The sequence below is a fragment of the Rhipicephalus microplus genome, chromosome 1, assembly GCF_043290135.1.
Source record: "Rhipicephalus microplus isolate Deutch F79 chromosome 1, USDA_Rmic, whole genome shotgun sequence".
Taxonomy (NCBI): Eukaryota; Metazoa; Arthropoda; class Arachnida; order Ixodida; family Ixodidae; genus Rhipicephalus; species Rhipicephalus microplus.
The window spans coordinates 210,676,103-210,695,918 of NC_134700.1; the positions used below are offsets into that span (position 1 = coordinate 210,676,103).

Here is a 19,816-nt window from a genome sequence, read left to right on the forward strand (position 1 = left end):
AAAGTTAGGTGGCGTGGTCACTACTTGACTTAAGTAGACGAACCCCTTTACCACTCTCGCTACGCATTTGAAAACGTTGGTCTTTTTTGAGACTTTTGCACTATAATGATTTTCATACCATTACTTTTCATACCTACTATTCTGCTTTCCTTGTTCAATCTAATAGTCATGACTTACAATTCGTTCCCTGAGTTACGTATCACTAAAGTGTGATCAGTGGATCAGAGGCTACTAGGGGTCTCTTCAGTGACTCTTCCCAATCTTCAGGGTCCTGAAAACATCATGCAAGTACGCAGTGAATCGCACTGGGGATATCGTGTCTCTGCCTCACACCCTTCTCTACTGGAATTTTGTCTCATTATATATCGAGGGATACGGTGGCTGTGGAGCCGCTGTAGCATTCTTGCAGTATTTTAGATGCGAAGCAGCTTTTTGACTAGCCTGCGTGACGCTGTCCGTCCATGTCTCCGTGACAACGTGCCGCGCTGTGCTCCTCTCACGCCAGGTGTTAAGGCGGTGCCAAGTAGGTCACGAAGATCCAAGAAGAACTCTAAATTATCCAGAAATATCTTATAGTCAGTGACAACCTATACGAATAAATATAGGCTCCACCCACGAGGCCTCATTGCCCTTGCCACCGCGCTACAAATGAAGGAGTTCCCAAACAGTGGCCATAATTTTCACGCACACAACCAATACCTTACAATACTTAGATGGTGTTGAAATGCAGAATCCGAAGCTCTATGAACAAACTTGAGAAGGCACAGATTTCCGTGACAGCTTAGCAATATATGTGTTGTTTAAATCGCACCGCCTCCCCCCCTCCCCCCCCCCCCCCCGCGCTCATCTCGGGGTCCACAAAGAAGCAATACACATCTCTCGAAGGCAATGTTTCTGCGCGGTACATGAGTATGTACTAAACAAACAATGCCACATTTAAGAAAGTGATTAAAAATCAAAATTAAGAAATTGTTTTTTTGTGGTTCCACAAAATAAAACAGGGTCAATAATCACACTTCATTAGGTTGTTTGCAATTTTTTTACGAAACTTTTGCTGCCTGGATTCTACGCCGTCTTCTGTAACTACGGCAACTATAACTCAAAGCGAAAAAAATGGAGAAGCAATCTGAGGTTGACTTCACGAAATTTGATTCTTGTGCAGCCTTAATTTTCGAATGCGCGTATCGCGTCACCGTGTTTGAGGTAAACGCTAGTGTTTATTCGACGTGTTGTTTCGTCTAAGTAAAAGCGCGTAGCCCACATTGTGCTTAACAGAGGTATCATTGCATACGTTGTTGTTAGGTTAATGGCCAAGGTGATGTACGCGGCTAGAGTGGCGGCGACTCAAATCTGCAGGTGAAGTTTTTTTTTCTCTAGCTTCGACAATTTGCACTCCATGGTGTTGCCATCACCCCGTCAGCCCTTGAATATTCAACTTTTTCAAAGTGGGGTCCAGTTTTGCTGCAACAGGGGCCACTACCTTCCAAGAACATGTATGTGCGAAAGTGTGTCTGTGCTGGCAGGGGGTTTTGCTCTTTCCGGGGAATACGAGTGAATAGCGTGCCAGGCTTTTCTTTCACAAAGGAAAGTAATGCGTCCATCTTTTCTTTCATGGGACTCTAATATAATATAAACAAGTTATATCTATGCCTATTACATGCACGCAATAGAGGTAAAATAAAAAGAGGCAAAAATTGAGACTTCCTAATATGATATCGTTAAGGATGATACAATGTCTTAAAATAATAAACGTTCCTCTCTTTTTTTTTTGCTCAACCATAGTTTTAGCAGCGTCGCTTCACTGACGATCACGATCGATGTAACTACTGGTGATTGATCATGATCACTGCGTCGATAATGATCGATGCAGTGATATTACATATCTCGCGTCATTTCCCGGTTTGAAAAACGTTGCAGGGCATTTTTATGCAAAGCGTTCGTACTTCGAGTGTGAGACAAGTGCTTACGCAACGGACACTCTATTCTGGCACGTAGTTATGAGCCGGTGGCGATAGACGCTGTTAAAATAACGCAGCTGTGCCATTTGGCACACGTCGAAATAATTACACGCACGCACGCACGCACGCACGCACGCACACACACACACACACACACACACACACACACACACACACACACACACACACACACACACACACACACACACACACACACACACACACACACACACGCGCGCGCGCGCGCGCGCGCGCACGATGATTACGATTTGCTTTTTAATGCATGCACCAATGCATATTCTCCCCACCTGGTTTGTTTACTCTCGTAATGTGTGACGCTGGCAGGTCCTCTCAGTTACTTTTTTTTCTAACACCTCGCCCGCACTTACAACACTCATATAGGTGCACAACACAGCGCATATCGCAAACGATCACCAAGATTCTCACGTTGCGACACCCAAGTAACAAACTCACACACGCACATGCGGCACCGCTGATGCCACACCTTTTGCGGGCGCTAAATCACAGATGCGCACATTCACAAGTCAATTTTCCCCTTACTGCACACGAATGACCACGACGACAGTCGTCGAGAGTGGTCATCCTAGCGACGCAGATAATAGACGCCGTGTTGCTTCTTCACGCACCGACGGAACGCGGTCAAGCTCTGCCGCTTCGGTGCACTTGAAACGCTGCGAAATCATAAACGCCAACATCGAATGACGGCCGAAGACGACGATGGTGAGTGCGATTGAATGAAACAGCCTCTTATTTTGCCTTGCAAGTGCGCCAACGCTGGTTCGGACGCCATCACCGCTGATCTTCCGCTGAACCGGGCTTCGTTCTGAACCGGGCTCGTCCCTTCGGACTCTTTCGGACGGTGGTTTGGCTGAGTTTTTGGGTGAATTTGACCTGTTGAAACTAGCTGACGTGGCATATTACTTCTTTAAGCAATCGAATTAGTGCTAATGTCTAATTCATCTCCTGGCCAAGGGCATAGCCCTTGATCAGCCTCCTTGCCTAATGATGAATTGCCATTGGAATGTTTTTTCCGCAGTGGTGTTGGAAGCATCCCTGTTGCGCTGGTGCCCTCGAGTGGTGGATTTATTAGGCTCAATAACCCGAAGGCGATCCAGGTGGGGTTGCAGGCCATGACGCCGCACTTTCAGCTGATAAGTGATGTTCGTCAGTTCGGAAGAGGTGGTTTGGTATGCAGATCGTCAGATCCTTCGTGCGTTTCTGACATCCTAAAATGCAAGACATTTGCTTCGGTCCCGGTAAGTGCATTTATCCCGCCTCATTTAGCGTGCACTAAGGGAATTGTACGAGGAGTCGACTCTACATTAACGCCCGCTGAGACTCTGGAAAAGCTGTCTGATGCTGGGGTCATAGCTGTGTACCGATGCAACCGATTAGTTAACGGTGAGAAAGTCCCCACTGAGTCGGTTATTGCTACCTTTGCCGGCACTTCCTGTCCATCCGAGTTGAAAATATGGCCGCTCATTTTCAGAGTCGAACGTCTCGCTTCGCGTCCTCTCCAATGTCAAAACTGTTGGCGTTTTGGTCACAGTGCAGGGGGCTGTAAATCAAATTCACGTTGCCGCATCTGTGGCGATACCCACCCATCGAAGGAGTGCATCGCCGAAATCGAAAAGTGCTGCCTCTGTGCAGGAAATCACGCGGCCGATTATCTGAACTGCACCGCAAGGTCCAATGAAACGCAACTTCTAGAAATCATGGACAGACGTCGTTGCTCGCGGCGAGAAGCAATAACAGTTGTGAAGGATAGAGCCTTTGGATATGCCGGAGTCGCGTCGAGGCACGAACAACTAAGTGAGACGAAGATTCTTAATCTTATTGAGGCTGCAGTAGAAAAGGCGATGTCGAAAGCGCTGGAACACATAGTTACGAGCGTGAGTGAGTGCATCTCTCAAGTGTTTTGCTCACAGATGACACAGCTGGCTTCTGCGATAGCAGTACCGATGGCCAAGTCGGCACCTTGTGCAGTGGAAGTTATACCGAATTTAGCCCCACAGCGACAATCCCGCGAGGAGAAAACCCCAATTTCGTCCGTACCTTCTACGTCGACCCACGTGGAGGATCAGAATGAAATGGACGTATGCCAAGATTTCAGGCGTCAGAAGCGCACTGGATCTCCATTAAAATCTCCTTGCCCAAACACAAAACCCAAAAAGGGCAGCGAAAATGCCAGTGCACTTTTTAAGGAGAGTATTTTAGAAGCTGCCGTTGCTGAAGTGTTTCGCTCGTCAACATAGATACCTTGAAAGTACTGCAGTGGAATTGTAGGTCTCTGATTTCTGCTTCTACTGACTTACTTTGCTTAATTAATCAGTTATATCCGGATATAATCTTATTACAAGAAACCTGGCTTAACCCTGTTAAGAATTATCATTTAAACAATTTTAGAGCATTTCGGTTAGATCGTCCATCACTAGGAGGTGGTCTAATTATACTAGTCTCGAATAAATTTTGCCGCACAGCGAGCATAGCTTTTCAGCTTATGTCCACAGACTGTGAAATTTTGGCAATAGACCTCCTTCTGCCCGGGCACCACCCTTTTTCACTTATAAACGCATATTTTCCAACGGGTTTGCATAATACTCAACAATTAGATACTGCCTTAGCTAATTGCAAGAATGATTTCCTTCTGACTGGTGATTTCAACTCACATCATGTTTCATGGGGATTTCGAACAGACCATTCTGGTACTCTTCTGTGGGATTGGATGATTAATAAAAATCTTACCTGCCTAAATGATAGACAGCCTACTTTTATTCGCGGACGGACACGATCGGTATTAGATCTCACGTTTTGCAGCCCAAGTGTTTCAATAAAGTCTTGGAAAACAATTGATTTCTCTTCAAACAGTGACCATCTTCCTGTATACTTTGAAATCTCATGTGCTGTGAAATCTATTGAAAGGACAAAGAAAACATTGATCAATTACAAAAAATTTAAAGACTGCTTGCGTTCCAACATTAGGGCAGTGTCCAGTGGTCAAAATGAAGACCTCGGCAGAAATCTCTGTTCTGCTTTAAAAATCTCCAAGAACACTTCAGAATTTGTAATTGCTTCGTCGTCATCCAAAAGTGCCCAACCTAGTAGATGGTGGAATGATGAGTGCACACGAGATTATAGAAGAAGAAAAGCCGCATGGAAAAGACTTATATGTAATCAGAGTCCAAAAAATTGGAAGGATTATCAGTTCATTGCGGCAACATTTAAACGCACTGTATCGCGAGCGAAAGAGCAATATGACCAAGAACATTTCGAGTACCTGTCTAAATCAAATAACAAACGTGCTTTATTCAACTTCCTTCGTGGTAGGAAGAAGACCCCTATACCAGGAAACGTTGACTCAGTAGTTTACACCTCACAGGAACTACAGCAATCATTGAATCAGTTGGCTAAAGAATTAGAAAACAGGTTCTCAACGCATCTTCCTAATTCGGCTTACACAACAACCATCTATGACTATACAGAAATATCGACTTCCGAATTAAATCAGGCTATGGAAAGATTGCCAAATGCAGCACCAGGCCCCGATGGAATAACAAATACAATGCTAAAAATATTTCACAGGGAATATCCGAATGATCTGTTAAGTCTCGTCAATTATTCCCTTAGAAGAGCATGGATCCCTTCTGAATGGAAGATTGCGAAAATTGTACCATTGCTTAAGAAACAGGGGGCAGGCTATAATTTAGACAACATACGACCGATAGCCTTAACATCTAATGCAGTAAAACTTATTGAAAGGGTACTTCATGGTCGTATAATTAGGTTTATTAACGAGAAACAACTGTTGAGTTCTTCCCAAATTGGCTTTAGATCTGGATATTCCATATGGCATGCGCATGTAGATCTGGAAAGTCGTATTCATATTGCCCGTCACAAAAAGCACTTTGCGGCTTTAGTAACGTTAGACATATGTAAAGCATATGATAGTGTAGAGTATTCTATCTTGACTAGTCAGTTATGGAGTCATGGACTTCCACCTTATATAGTAGCATGGGTGACGGAATTTTTAAGTAGAAGAGAATTCTATTGTTATCAAGGCGGTTTCTCTTCCTGTAAGCACAAGCAAACCCGAGGTGTACCTCAGGGGTCAGTACTTTCCCCGGTTTTATTCAACATATTGCTTAGTACCATCCCCGTTCATCCAGAAGTGAAAACCTATGTTTATGCCGATGACATTGCTTTCTTTGCTATGTCACATGACTTCCACTGTCTCTACACTATCTTGCAAACATATCTTAATAAAATAGAACATTGGTTGGATGGATTGATGTTGAACCTCAATACCGGTAAATGTGCTATTCTCGTTTTTCCAATCAAAGATCCCGTGCACATATCTATTAATTACAAGCTTCAAGATATCCCACAAGTACAATCATTGAAATATCTTGGAGTTATGTATAATGAGCATCTAAATTGGCGCCCTCACATTGAATACATCGCGACAAAAGCAGTACGCGCGATGGGGGTATTGCGGAGGTTGAGCAATTGCAGATCAGGTATGAGAAGAAAGGCACTTTTGATTATATATAAAATGTATGTCCGACCTGTGTTGGAGTTTGGCTGCATTCTTTTTTCTGGTGCGCCAGCCTACAAACTTCGGCCGCTCGTTCTGTTGGAAAGAGAGGCTTTACGGCTCTGCTTAGGACTTCCAAAGTATACTGCAAATGCAGTGTTATACCTTGAAGCACGAATACCAACCTTATTATGTCGCTTTAACATTCTTACTGTGCAGACCTTTTTACGACTATATGAAGCACCGTTTAACCCTGAACAAATTATTTTTATTTCCAATCCTGACCTATTCTTCTCCGTGCATTGGCCCAGATTTACCAAACCACAAATAGTATTTGTTCAATCGTTACTTGAGCCCCTAAATGTACACGTTCGTGATCTGATTCCTTTAACTGAGCAACAAAATTCTCCAGAAATTGTTTACCATGATATCTTCCCAACTCACGCAAAGCTATTACCTACAGGCATTTTAAATGGTTTATTGCAGGACCATTTAAGTACTCTGCCAACAAATGTCATTATAGCAACGGACGCATCTCAATCACATGAAAAATCAGGCGTTGGAATATATTGCCCCGTACTTGATTGGTCATTTTCTCTTCGCTTACCGGACTTTCTTCCTGTCTTTCTGGCTGAATTCATGGCAATAATGTTAGCTTTGCGAAAGGTAAATATTTCCATTCCAGTTGTAGCAGTCATAACTGATTCATTATCAGTGTGCTCTTCTCTGTTCGCATCTGGTCACTCACCTATAGTGAAACTTTTTAAATCGTTAATCCCCTGTCATCTCCGAAGTATTCATTTAATCTGGACACCAGGGCACAAAGGTTTGTTGTTAAACGAAATAGCTGATTCTCTTGCGAAGGCATCCCTTTCGACACCAATTATTCCTATTTTCCCCCATACAGTATACATTACGGTGGCGCGATTTCGCACACTTAAAATCAGGCAAAATTTATCTGACCCTGCACTGACGGCTTCTCCAGAGTACAAACACTTGTTATTTCCCTGGCGCAGTGAACTGACTAAATCAAGGATGATGGAAGTTGTCATCACGAAATTTCGTTGCCGCGTTACCTCCCTCAATTTTTACTTGCATAGATCAGGCATATTGAATTCCCCTATGTGCATTTACTGTAATCAAGAGGAAACGATCAGTCATTTTTTATTACATTGTCGCCGTTTCGATTCATTCAGGCAAAGCATACTAGCACCACCTCTTCAAAGACTGGGCTTGCAACTATCACAGCCTGATCTTCTTTCATTTGGAGCCTCTACACTGGGTTTCAGCCACAGGGATGTTTTATTCGCCGTTCAAGAATACATCATTGCGACTAAACGATTTTCTTGCTAAATTGCTGTCTCAAAATTTGTCTTATTTTTTTTTCTGCAAACTTGATATCGGTATTTCAAATCAAAATTAAGTTACAAAAAAAAATTGTAGGAATGACACAATGCTGAAAGTTTAGGGCAAATTCACCTTAAAATCGGCCAATCCCCTTCTTTGGGTACGAGCCATTTCTACAGGGAAACAACAACAACAACAACAACAGCCTCTTATTGACCAAGAAACCACCACAAAAATTCGAATGGACGCCTGACTGTCTCGATGCAGTGGCACATCGCCTCTCGTCGCGAACGGCGCCATGCTGAATTTGTCATTGGTTCATCGTCACTCTTAGGTCATAGTAATGAGCGGCCGCAGTTGGACGCGCATAATACAAATGGACAGTGGTACACTTCATTTTTTATTGTTAGCTCGTCATGTTTCATAAAAAAAAGAAGCGTGCGTTTACAGCTGTAGTATATCTCACAGTGAAAGCAGCACGCGTTCATTGACATCAAATTTCTATAGGTCCAAGGCCCCAGTCGACGCTAAATTTTACTCTATAAGAGTTTCCCCTAAATCACTTGAAGGTACCATTACTCTGACGATGTAATTATTCTTCACGGGTACATTTATTCACGTTTCGCAGTTCCAACGCACGCCGTGCCATTGCAGCGCCAGGGCCGCTCTGATACCCTGGCGCGGACGAAGGCGCCCAAGCAGTTGCTCCTCTTCCTATATCAAACTTTGATTGATATGTGAGGTTTGACGTCCCGAAACCACCATATGATTATACACCGTAGTGGAGGGCTCCGGAAATTGCGACCACCTGGGGTTCTTTAACGTGCACCCAAGTCTGAGCACACGGGCCTACAACACTTCCGCCTCCATCGGAAATGCAGCCACCGCCGCCGGGATTCAATCCCGCGACGTGCGGGTCAGCAGCAGAGTACCTTAGCCACTAGACCACCACGGCGGGGCCTATAACAAACTTTCTCCGAAGCTTCGTGACCAGTAAAAGCATTGAAGGGCCCTGGTATTACATATTGTACGCAACAAAAAAGTACGTTCAAACGCCAACATTTCTGGAGCCTCCACCTAAGAAGTGAAAGAGGCTTACATGCATCCTGCTTGTCGGATACAGACAGTTTAAGTCAACTCTGTTGCACTGTCATATACGAACGCAAATGCAGCGCTAACGCCATGCAAGCGCTACTAAAAATAGCCTTCCTCACTGTGGTCAGAATGTCGTCATCGCCGTCGCGAGGCATATTAAATGCCCTTTTCTGGAGCTAAGGTCTCATGCACTCACATCTTTGCTGGTATCTTTACCGTCTTAGGACCCGGAACCCAAAGATGCCCAGGGAAACGACAAGAAACAGCAGACAGGTTTCTGGGAGACAACTGTTGCCGTTGTCAAGTATCCCAGGCTGCGGAAGATCGTCATCTTCTCATATCTTGGTTGGTGAGTGAGCCGCTCTGCCCGTGTTTTTGTTGTTTCCGATAAGAATGAGCCTATAAACTCTCTTGCTTGACGTTAATAAATCAGTGCGACATTACAAAACGCTGGGCTTAATTTTTGGATGAACTCACGATAACACCAAACATAATAATACTTGAGGTACAGCGCTGAAGTTATGTTTTATTTTTTTTATCCCGACTTTACGTCGAAAATGAACGACGCATTTTTCTTATGCTCTTATATTGCAACACTTTCTGGGGTAACAGTCACATGTTGAAATAAACATGGTATAATAATAATTGTATGGATTTAACGTCCTAAAACCACAATATAATTATTAGGAACGCCTCATAATGTAGGGCCTCGGAAATTGTAATTTCTTAGTGCTCTTTAACGCGCACTTACCTCTATATACACGATGATCAAGCATTTTCAACCCCATCAAAAATGCGGCTGCCGTGACAGCAATTTTATCCCACAACCTCAGGGTGAGCAATACAGGTAACACACACTATAAGCCCAGCTGATACAGCAACAACTACAAGCAAATAAGCCAAGTCCAGCCAACTCCAAGCAATAAGCGCATGCATCTTGCGATGTCCTTCTGAACACCTTCTATACGTTACAATGCTGACATTCCTCGTATGTGCAAAATATTACCCAGCACATACGAACAAATATTTACATGTGCCATCATGTATTTTGTAAGCATGTAGGCCAATAATTGCATACCGTTTTATCTGTCACACGTCACGCGTAGCGTATTTCGTAGAAACAGGATAGAGCTATTGAAAAGCATCTTAATGACAGCACTTACGAACCTTACGAATCTCACGAAGCATTTGGGTACTCCTTGATATGAAGGCCCAACGTCATGCCATTTCTCTGTGCTTGCTACGTTATTGGTTGCGCAACACACTCTACACACTTTTGGTTCATTTTTTTATTTTTTAGGATACTCATAATATATCTGCTAAAACAAAAATATACTTATATCGACTAATAACGAATACGAAGGGAGTAATATATGAAGCACGTTACCCGGAAATACATATTCAACTTTTTATTCTTGCCGATATTTAAGAGGGCAGGAGTGGCGATTTTTACACAGGAACAGCGCCTCCTGTATAGGCGCTGATAGGAAAAACGCAAATAAAAGTGAGCCCCACAACAGTCTGCATCAGAGCGCGACGCCTCAGCAGTAGTTTACAACGGAAGGGATAAAGAGGGATTAAATGAGATAGAATGAGAAGTAAAGTTTAGGAGAAAAGTAAAAACAGAGTATGTGCGCTCCACCTTTACCTAAAGTCCATAGGCATTTTTTGTTTTTTTTTTGGGGGGGGGGGGAGCGAAGCTTTTATGCTATGGTTTGTGCGTCCGCGATGTATGTAGTCGTAGTAGTAGTAGTAGGTAGCCACTTCCACGGCCGGAGGAGCAGCACGCGCGCACCCTTTTCAATAGAGGAGGAAACCCACGCACGTTAATCATAAATAAATAGATAGTTGCTCTTATGAAACAACTTACAGAGACGAGAATTGTTGACGTAATTGCCAATAAAATTTGCCTTGAATTTTATACCTAATAACATGGCAGCATATCCACGGAGTGAATGATGGAGAGTGGGGCGGAGCATTCGTCCGTCCATGCGTCCGTCTGTGTGACCGTCCATGCGTCTGTTCGTGCGCCCGTCCCTGCGTTCGTTCATGCATCCGCCCCTGCGTCCGTTCATGCGTCCATCCATGCATCTGTCTGTGTGTCCGTTCGTCCATCTATTCAACACTCCAAGTCCCACCATCTCGCATCTTTTTATCATATATTCCTCATATAGAAGCACCGCCATTGAGTGGACATTCCAAGGACTAAACGAGAGGTGGCACACACACACTTTCTTACGGCTTGCGCTTCGGGTCTACTTCCCGCCTTCAACCACCTTGAGTTCATGGTATATACTAGTTCACCGTATTCGTGGCACTGCGACCCAATGCTCGCTAAACCTTTTTAACACCAAGGAGGTTACGCCCAGCGAGTATAACGTAGCAACCTTTTCCTGTCAGATAGTGCTCAATGTACATGCCAGTGGCTGCTAATGTGAAATGAGAGACAGGAGGATTCAGCTTTTAATTTCTTACGGCTTGCGCTTCGTATCTGCTTCCCCCATTTAACCACCTCGAATTCATTCATGGTATATACTAGTTGATTGTATTCATGGCCCTGCGGCTCAACGCTCGCTAAACCTTTCTAAAACTAAGGATGTTACACCCAGCGAGTATAATGTAGCAACCCTTTATTGTCCGATAGTGCTCAATGTACATGCCAATGGCTGCTAAGGGGGATCGCAGCGTGCGCGTTGACTAAAAGGCGAATGCTCCTGTCTCTCATTCCCCATTAGCAGCCATTGGCATGTGCATTGAGCACTATTTTTTATTGTTAAACAACGCACAGAAGAAATCTCTCACCGGCACCGCCTTGGAGGTCAAATGTTATACCTATTTCGTGTATGTGCCACTGGTGGTTACGTACTATGAGGGACGCACAAGCCATGCCATAAGGAGCTTCACCCCTTAAAAAAAAAATGGGAGTCTGTTAGAAAAGTCCGTGCACGGAGGCCCGATCAGCGAGTGGTCGTCGGTGAGAGACCATCCGGCATGAAATACACCGAGCGTTTCGATAATTAATAGTCGGTTTTTCATATCCGGGCCGTGTCAGTGTGTGCAAGTTCTCTTTTTTGTGTTCTTCCTTTATGCGCATGTTATTCGGCATGCGTAGATCTAGGACGCTTGCATGTCTTGACCACCCCTTTAAGATATGTGCTCGCTTCTCCTACGAGCAGCAGTTGAAAAACTTACACTATCTTTCTTCTGGTTTATAAAGTACTATTTTTTTGCTCTGAAGGGTTAGCAGAGGCTTATCGTTTATCGAAGAAAACTCATATTTTTGACTGCTGGAACGCACGCATTTGATCTACATATATTAACTTTAAGATGACTTTATTCTTTGTATCCAGCCGAAATTGGCATGATAGTGGCATTGTTTTTCTTTCTGTATGCCTGAGGAAGTGTTTTTCGTAGCGGCCGACGAAAAAAAGAAACGGCAAACTTTACTTCAGCACCCTCACTGTGATGCGAACAAATTTAATACAGTTTTTTTATTATTCTCCTGTTTACAAAAAAAAAACTTTATTTACAGCATGTACAGAACACAAAGGCTTCATACCATTCCAGTAACAGGGCACATACACTTCGGCACATCTATATTTCAAGACTAACATCACTACGTTACAGTGAAGACATTTGCTATAATATACATGACAATGTTGGCATATATGTACACAAGAACTCAATGCGACATCATGATACAATGGTATAACGATACAATAGATTGATCGCGAACGACGCCGTCAGAGTCACAATGCAAATCCCTCAAAACATAAACATTTCTTGGAAGCACCGACGTTACCATCGCTCTTTCTCTTCTTTTATTTATAGCATTTTGAGGTAGCATACTCTGTAATCTACAGCTCCCGTTGTACTTCTCTCAACGTAGATTAGCAAAGCAGGCGTGCCTCTCGCTCTTTATTTCTCACTGCCTATTCGCTGTACCGGAACCGGTGCCGCCGAGTCTCCTGCTTGAAAAAAGTATAACCCTTTGCGTCATAGGTTCTGTGATATGTTTTTGTGCAGCTTCATTGTGTGTCTGTGCTACAATTCGAACGCCCTCGGCTTGGGCCGCCTGGGGTTGAACCTGTACGCCATCTACTCGATTGCGATCGCCTTCGAAATGCCCGTCAACATATTGTGCATCACGGCGCTGGATATCCTGGGCCGGCGTTGGCCCAACGCTTGCTTCATGCTGCTTGGAGGAGCAGTGTGCCTGCTGATGGCCATCGTGAGAACTGGTACGTCTATAGACGCAGTTGCCACAGGGTGGGAGTAACCTCCGCGGTTTAACTTGCGTGGGGCTTAGTTCACGTCTATAGGGTTCGTTCGTGCTTTTGAGGTTGAGACAATAATTTCCGCTTCACCTGCATTCTCTCGCAGTGGGAGCGTTCTTCATTGGCTCCACATCATGTAGTGAATGTTAGGTTTTAATCTGTTTCATCTTTACGTGGAATCTTTTTACTGTAATAATGCACCTTCAAAGAGAGTAAGGTTCAATTCTGGCCATTAAATTACTGCAATGTTATCAGAGTTACCTCTGCCTACAAGAACACTAAACTGTTTGATCCATTATTGATGTCGCGGTATGTTATTGCATCGCTACTTCTTCCTGTGGTTCTGGCCGTGTTACTTGCAGCTTATCTGCCACCGCAGACGTATTTTCTTCAAAACGTTGCTGGTAGACTATGACATAGGTTCCCTATACATCCTGAATCCACCAATCTACCCTTGTTTTCACTATTTAGTAAGACACTCTCAGCTGCTGCTATGTCTCACTGGATGTCTGTGTCTTTACGCGATTTGAGCCTGTAGCTACAAGATTACGTGCCGCAATTAATGATCACAAAAATAAACTAATGCCTACGGCGAACTTTAAAAGGATCTTTACCGATAGCATCGATAGTCCCGTGAATATATGAAATTCTTGCATCCGGGTAATTAGATGACGGAAATAAGATAAGGGCCGTTGGGCAACTTCATGAACGTCATGCTTAACGTTAGGCATTGATGACACCCTCACTCTAGCGAAACTGGAGTTTTCAGCAAAACTCCTTACAACTTTACCGATATAGCATCGATAGTCCCGTGAGTATATGAACTTCTTGCATCTGGGTAATTCGATGAAGGAAACAAGATAAGTTAGCCTTCGCTGTTGCAATATCTTGTACTTTCGAGCGATTTTCATCGCTGCTGATTATGCGAAAAATGTTCGGCATTTTGAATATGCGCTATTCAATTCGAGTACCAAATTGAATAGAAAGCTAACCTATTTGGCATTCAAGATTTTCGAATGCTCTAACATCTTTAATAATTAACTAGCAAGAGAGAAAATGCAAGGACCGAAAGGGAGGTTCAGCAGACGCACATCCAGTTTGCTACCCTGCAATAGGGGAAGGTATGAAAGGGGGAGATAGAAGAAGAGGGAAAAGAAAGATACACAGAAACACGAGCACACTAGGGGGAACACATGTAGTTTACAGGCGGTTACTCACATTTGTTGAGTTCAGGTGCGTCTGTTCTGTTCTGTTCTCTTTTAACTGTTTTGCTGTGGAGAGGTTGAGAAGCCTGTTGCCTCGGCTACTCCATATCACAAAGTTCTGCAGCGAAAAATAAAATAATAATACAGAACGGTACCCAAAAATTAACAATACGGAAAAGGAAAAAGAAAACACATAATAGCACACTGAAACCAGTTCAAATAACAGGTGCTTCAGTAGCGCTTTAGTAGCTTTCTGTGCTATCGAAGCATATGTCGAAGGTCTTCGAAACTTCTGTACCGAAAATGGTCTGAAGTCCAGTTGGTTCAAACCACCCGGCAAGGGCATCGCTGGGCGTCGTACCGAGTGCAGCTGCACAGGACGTGTTCGATCGTCTCTTCAGCTCCACAAGAGTCGCATGTAGAGGTGTACGCCATACCGATGCGAATAGAACGAGCACGCCTTTGTGAATGCAACACCCAACCAACGATGGCATAGCAGTGTTGCATAGGAGCGGAAAAGCTATACGATAGTTGTGGTAGTTTGAGCAAATAGTCAATTTCATATAGATGATACCTTTGGAAGCTGGTGAACGACCAAATTAGCCAGCAATGCCAGAAAGTATACTGTCTGACATAGCTGGTTAATTTGGCGTAGTCATGTATGACTACGCCTTGCGGTACGAAGTTGGTCCGAGCAGCAAACATCCACGATCAACAATGTGAACATTCAGTTTTACGAATGCGGTCGACACTACGCAACGTGTCTCAGCCTGACTTTATTAACGTTTGTATGACGTTGTTTTCGCACTTGATCTGGTTTATGTTTTGTACCCCTTATAAGGAAACACATTTCCGTTGAGAAGCGACAATGATTTTCCTATGACACGCCTTCTAATTGTGCGGTGTACGATTGCAGTAGGAAAAGAAAGGGAGCCTAGCACTACCCGTCGCAGGGAAAGAACTGAACGTTTATCATAGGCAGCAGGTCTAAATGCTGTGGAGGTGTACAGCTAAGTGGAGCGTATGGTGCTGTCTTGTAGTTTCTTATATACTACCGCATATTGCGTACTGAGCGACCTTGGTAGCACAATAACAGCACAGGATTTTTCTAAGCACGGTCAAACATGACAAATTGTGAGAAAAAATCCTCATGCATGTGCTAGACAAAGCGTAAAGTTCCTTTTCTCTGTGTCGCAGATGATCCGACGTGGACGTTGGTTATTGGCGTCGTCTCGATGATGTCTTTTGCGGGAGGCTACAACATCACGTTCCAAGCGTCCTCTGAGCTGTATCCAACGGTGATCCGAGGACGTGTACTCTTCCTTCAGCGCCTCGTGGGCGACATTGGCAGCCTCTTGGGAGCCCAAGTGGCGTCCTTGGTAAGCGTTAAGTTCTTAAGTTCTTCGTGTTCTACTTATGCCAGGCAGATGGCACTTCCGGCATGCATACTCCCTCATAACGCGCTTGCCTGTATCCCGCAATTTTAGTATTGCCGTGTTGTAGCAAAAAAAAAGCATATATAAGGTTAGAGCTTGCCCCAGAGGAACTGTTACTGTCTTTCTGTCCACGTCTAAGTAGTGGGCTCTCATTTCAAAACAATCATGGATCACCAACTCGCCCCATAAACCATATTGACCAGTGGAACGCCCGTACTCGAAACAAACCTTTCAGATAGTTTTGAAGCCCTTTCATTGGGGGGCACACTATTCAATTCCTGTCCGCAAGTTTTAACCAACTTTTTAACACCTCAAGTTTTCAACCCTGTGAGTTAGTTAACCACCAAGTTAGCAGCCCTGAAGTTTAACTAATGTTTTAAACAGGTACCCCACTCGGACGATTGCTGATGACGAATAATAGCAGTGATATCTAAATTCAAAATTCCCTCTTTATTCTGGCTGTAGGAGATAACTACGTACGATTAAATATCATAGCGACGGATTACGCCGGTAATCTGCAAACTCTGTTGCAACAGAACTGTCTTTCCTAACAATAACACATCGAGAATTTCGACTCGATCATGACTTGTCGGCCAAGATCACTAGACTTTCACATGAGAGGGTCTGAGTTTCACGACATGCACGCTGATTGTAAGAGTCCGTCGAATCAAATATAGAATCGCTCGGATGAACAGTGTAATCGGCACAAAACTGAATATGACTCACGCCAGTGCATACAATTTTGTGCGCACAATTCTAATACGTTGAACGGCGGTACCTAAGATGTTCGGCTCCCACGCAGACCGAGTACGACAAGTACCTGCCCATGATGGTGATGGGAGTGCTGAGCTTGATCGCTGGAGTGCTCCTCTTCTGTCTACCTGAGACCCTAAACCAGGCGTTGCCTCAAAGCATCGAGGACAGCGAGAACTTCGCCCGAGGGCAGTCGTTTTGCTTCTGCCCGCTCGTGTCTGCGAGGCGGAACCGCCGCAAGGCACGCCGCCAGACAGAAACAAACGGCAACGGCGTGGTAGGACACAATATTCCATTTCTTCATAGAAAACCGAACAAGCTGACAGCGCTGTGACGCTTACTAGCCGCAGTTGCGGAGAGGATCACGTGGATGGCAAAAGATCAAGACGGGATACTGTCTCGCTCTTTCGTCGTCCATGGGATTCTTCGCGCTACTGTGTTAATTACGTATTATCGAGTAACCAATCACTATGTCCTTTTAACACGAACTCACTTACGTATCTCGATTTTTTAACTGCAACATTTCGTTTGTAATGCAGCCGTCGGAGACCGCATGGTTACATTGAAGAGTGTGCTTATAGGCTGGTCAGTGATTATGTTGCGGTTCATTTTCCCGATCACAATATAGTTGATTGATATGGGGGCTTTAACGCCCCGAAACCACCATATGTTTTTGAGAGACGCCGTAGTGGAGGGCTCCGTAAATTTCAACCGCCTGGGTTTTTTTTTAACGTGCATCCAAATCGGAGCACACGAGCCTACAACATTTCCGCTTCCGTGGTAAATGCAGCCGCCGCAGCCGGGATTCGATCCCGCGACCTGTGGGTCAGCAGCCGAGTACCTTAGCCACTAGACCACCACGGCGCGGCGATTACAATATAGTTCATCCTATTTGAAGCTTTGACTTTTTGAAAAATGAATATAAGTTAAAAGAGGCAGAAGAATCTTCCATCATAATTATTAAAAGCGACGTAAGGGCTTGTGTCGCTAGTGTCGCGAAGATAAGGACCCACATAAACAACTAATACATTTAGCACATCGAATTGTTTTTGGTAGAAGCTCTCTTGGTAGATGTCGACGACAAACTATAGATAGACAAATAAAACCATTCTGGTGGCACGAGACGATAAGCCATCGTAAAGGCGAGCACCCAATACATTTAAATACATCCAAACAGAATTGCCGATAAGCTTTCATAGACGGACAAAACTGCAGGCAGATGTTTTACTTCTTAACTGGGTGGTGAGCTATACATATATTACACGCAGCTGTAGCGAACCGTAGCCTCAAGCGACTTACGCCTACGCATCAAAGAATTAAAGCTTGCATCTCCCACATGTCGGACAACCATGCTCATACATGAAAAAAAAAAAAATGTCAGACTACGCAAAGTCTAAAATAGTTTGTGCTGTTCGAGATCGGTGCCTAAATCCGAGCGCGCTGAAAGTAGGAAGTTGTATTATCCCGCCGCAAGACAGACGCGCATGAATGTGTCTCACGCTCGAAGAGAGATGGCGCTAAAAGCCTTAAGAGGATATTTTATAAGAGGACGGATATATCATATTGCCACGATGTCATGTATCTCGGAGCATTGCCAGCACAGTTCGTGTTTTGCATTCAAGACGCCGAACGTCAATTTGTGTTCCGTAATGGCCGAGAGCTAATGTCACATGCAGAGATGGTCTTTAGGCGGCTGTTACCCTGGCAGGTAAAATGACTGCTGTGGATCGTCAGGCGCTGTCTTAATAACACCGGCGCTTGTTCTCAAGATGCAGGCCGGCGCATCCAAAACAAGAGAGCAGCACAAGCAGCGTCTCGTGGCAGACAAATTACATATAACGAGTTCTGCTTGCATAAAGGCATCAACCTGCCATTAGAAAGGAGAAAACCCCAACACTTGCTTCTGAGGACTGGGAAACATAAAGAGAACATCGTTTCCGTCGCAACTTGTAAGAATACGTTCAACGTTCCCTTTCACTTTTGCGTCAGTTCATGACGTTTGCTGGCGGTATTGGCACGGGTTTTATACCTTCTTTCCGTGAAGATACGTCCAACGTAATGTGCTCCTAACGGCGAACAAGTTACATGAAAGCTTGGTGATCAGGATGGTATAACCGCCTTTGACTTAGCAGTTCTCTTCTCTGCAACGTAAAATGCAATGAAATGAATATTTAATCACTTTTGTCCAACTAATCATTAAATGATACGCGTGACCTCACAGTTCATTTTTTTTTCTGTTCCTAGCACCAGGAAGCGAAATCCTCGCCGAACAACAGCGTTTTGCAAGCACGCCTGTGAAGTTCTGTAAAGTAACGAATACATCGGTAACTGGCGAGAAGGTGCCCACCAAAAGCAAGTGCAAGCTGCCCTTGTTCCATATGTTCATCATTCGACGGTGTCAGTGTGCACTTCAATTGAACTGCTGCCAACTGACCAAAGACGACCGCTAAAGAAACCTTTGGGAAATCCTGATTTTCCTGTTCCTCCCTTGACATTTTATTAGGAGTTAGTCGTTTTGTTGTTGTTGTTGTTGTTCACCGAAATAGTAAGCTCATACTAACCTATGGTGAGCTGTTGGTGAGTTCAAAAGTGCATAGTTCACAAAAAGAAGAAGAGCAACAAAACTGCATCGTTGCCACTCTAGCCCAACACAGCCTGACCGTGCGAATGCATTGCCAATGCTCCCACGGGCCCCTGCGTGATTCAGCACGGTTAAGTTAAGGAAAGCGGACGCAAAGCCTACCGGCGCCAATAAACAACTATTTCCTTAAGAGACACGTCAAATTTATTTAATTTCAAAACACAAATCTCTTCACGCATGGAACCACTAGAATCCTTCGACGTGGAACCATCTTTTTATATTTTTTTTTTCAAAGCCAGACAGGCATGCAACACGCATGTGCGGGAGCTGCAAGGACGTCACATCAGGGACCCAACAGGCCGTGAGCAACAACACCTTGACAAGGCCACACGCTCCACTGTAATTCTTCCTCATCGCTTATTCGGTTGATTGCCGGCTGGCACACTCCGACGACGCGCCTCGCGATTTCCTACAACTGAGCGCCAACGTAAGAACGTTGCTGTAACGTGTACGTATCCGCCGCCATACTGAAACGTATCGTTGCCTGCCTTGAGAAAACCCTATACTCGCGCGAACGCCAGAAGAAAATTTGTACCAAAAAAGACTTTA

At 44.3% G+C, this 19,816-nt stretch overlaps 1 protein-coding gene across 3 annotated transcripts in view; it reads left to right on the plus strand.

Moving 5' to 3' along the window:
- Window positions 1-19,399, plus strand: part of LOC142805322 (organic anion transporter 3-like) — a 45,902-nt gene extending 26,503 nt beyond the window's left edge. For all 3 annotated transcript variants that reach the window (XM_075891176.1, XM_075891174.1, XM_075891175.1), the window contains 5 exons: window positions 9,180-9,304; window positions 12,982-13,196; window positions 15,635-15,816; window positions 16,676-16,903; window positions 18,871-19,399. In XM_075891176.1, coding sequence (XP_075747291.1) covers window positions 9,180-9,304; window positions 12,982-13,196; window positions 15,635-15,816; window positions 16,676-16,903; window positions 18,871-18,924 — 804 coding nt within the window. In that variant the 3' untranslated portion in view covers window positions 18,925-19,399. The remainder of the gene's footprint in view (window positions 1-9,179; window positions 9,305-12,981; window positions 13,197-15,634; window positions 15,817-16,675; window positions 16,904-18,870) is intronic.
- The last annotated feature ends 417 nt before the right edge of the window (window positions 19,400-19,816 follow it).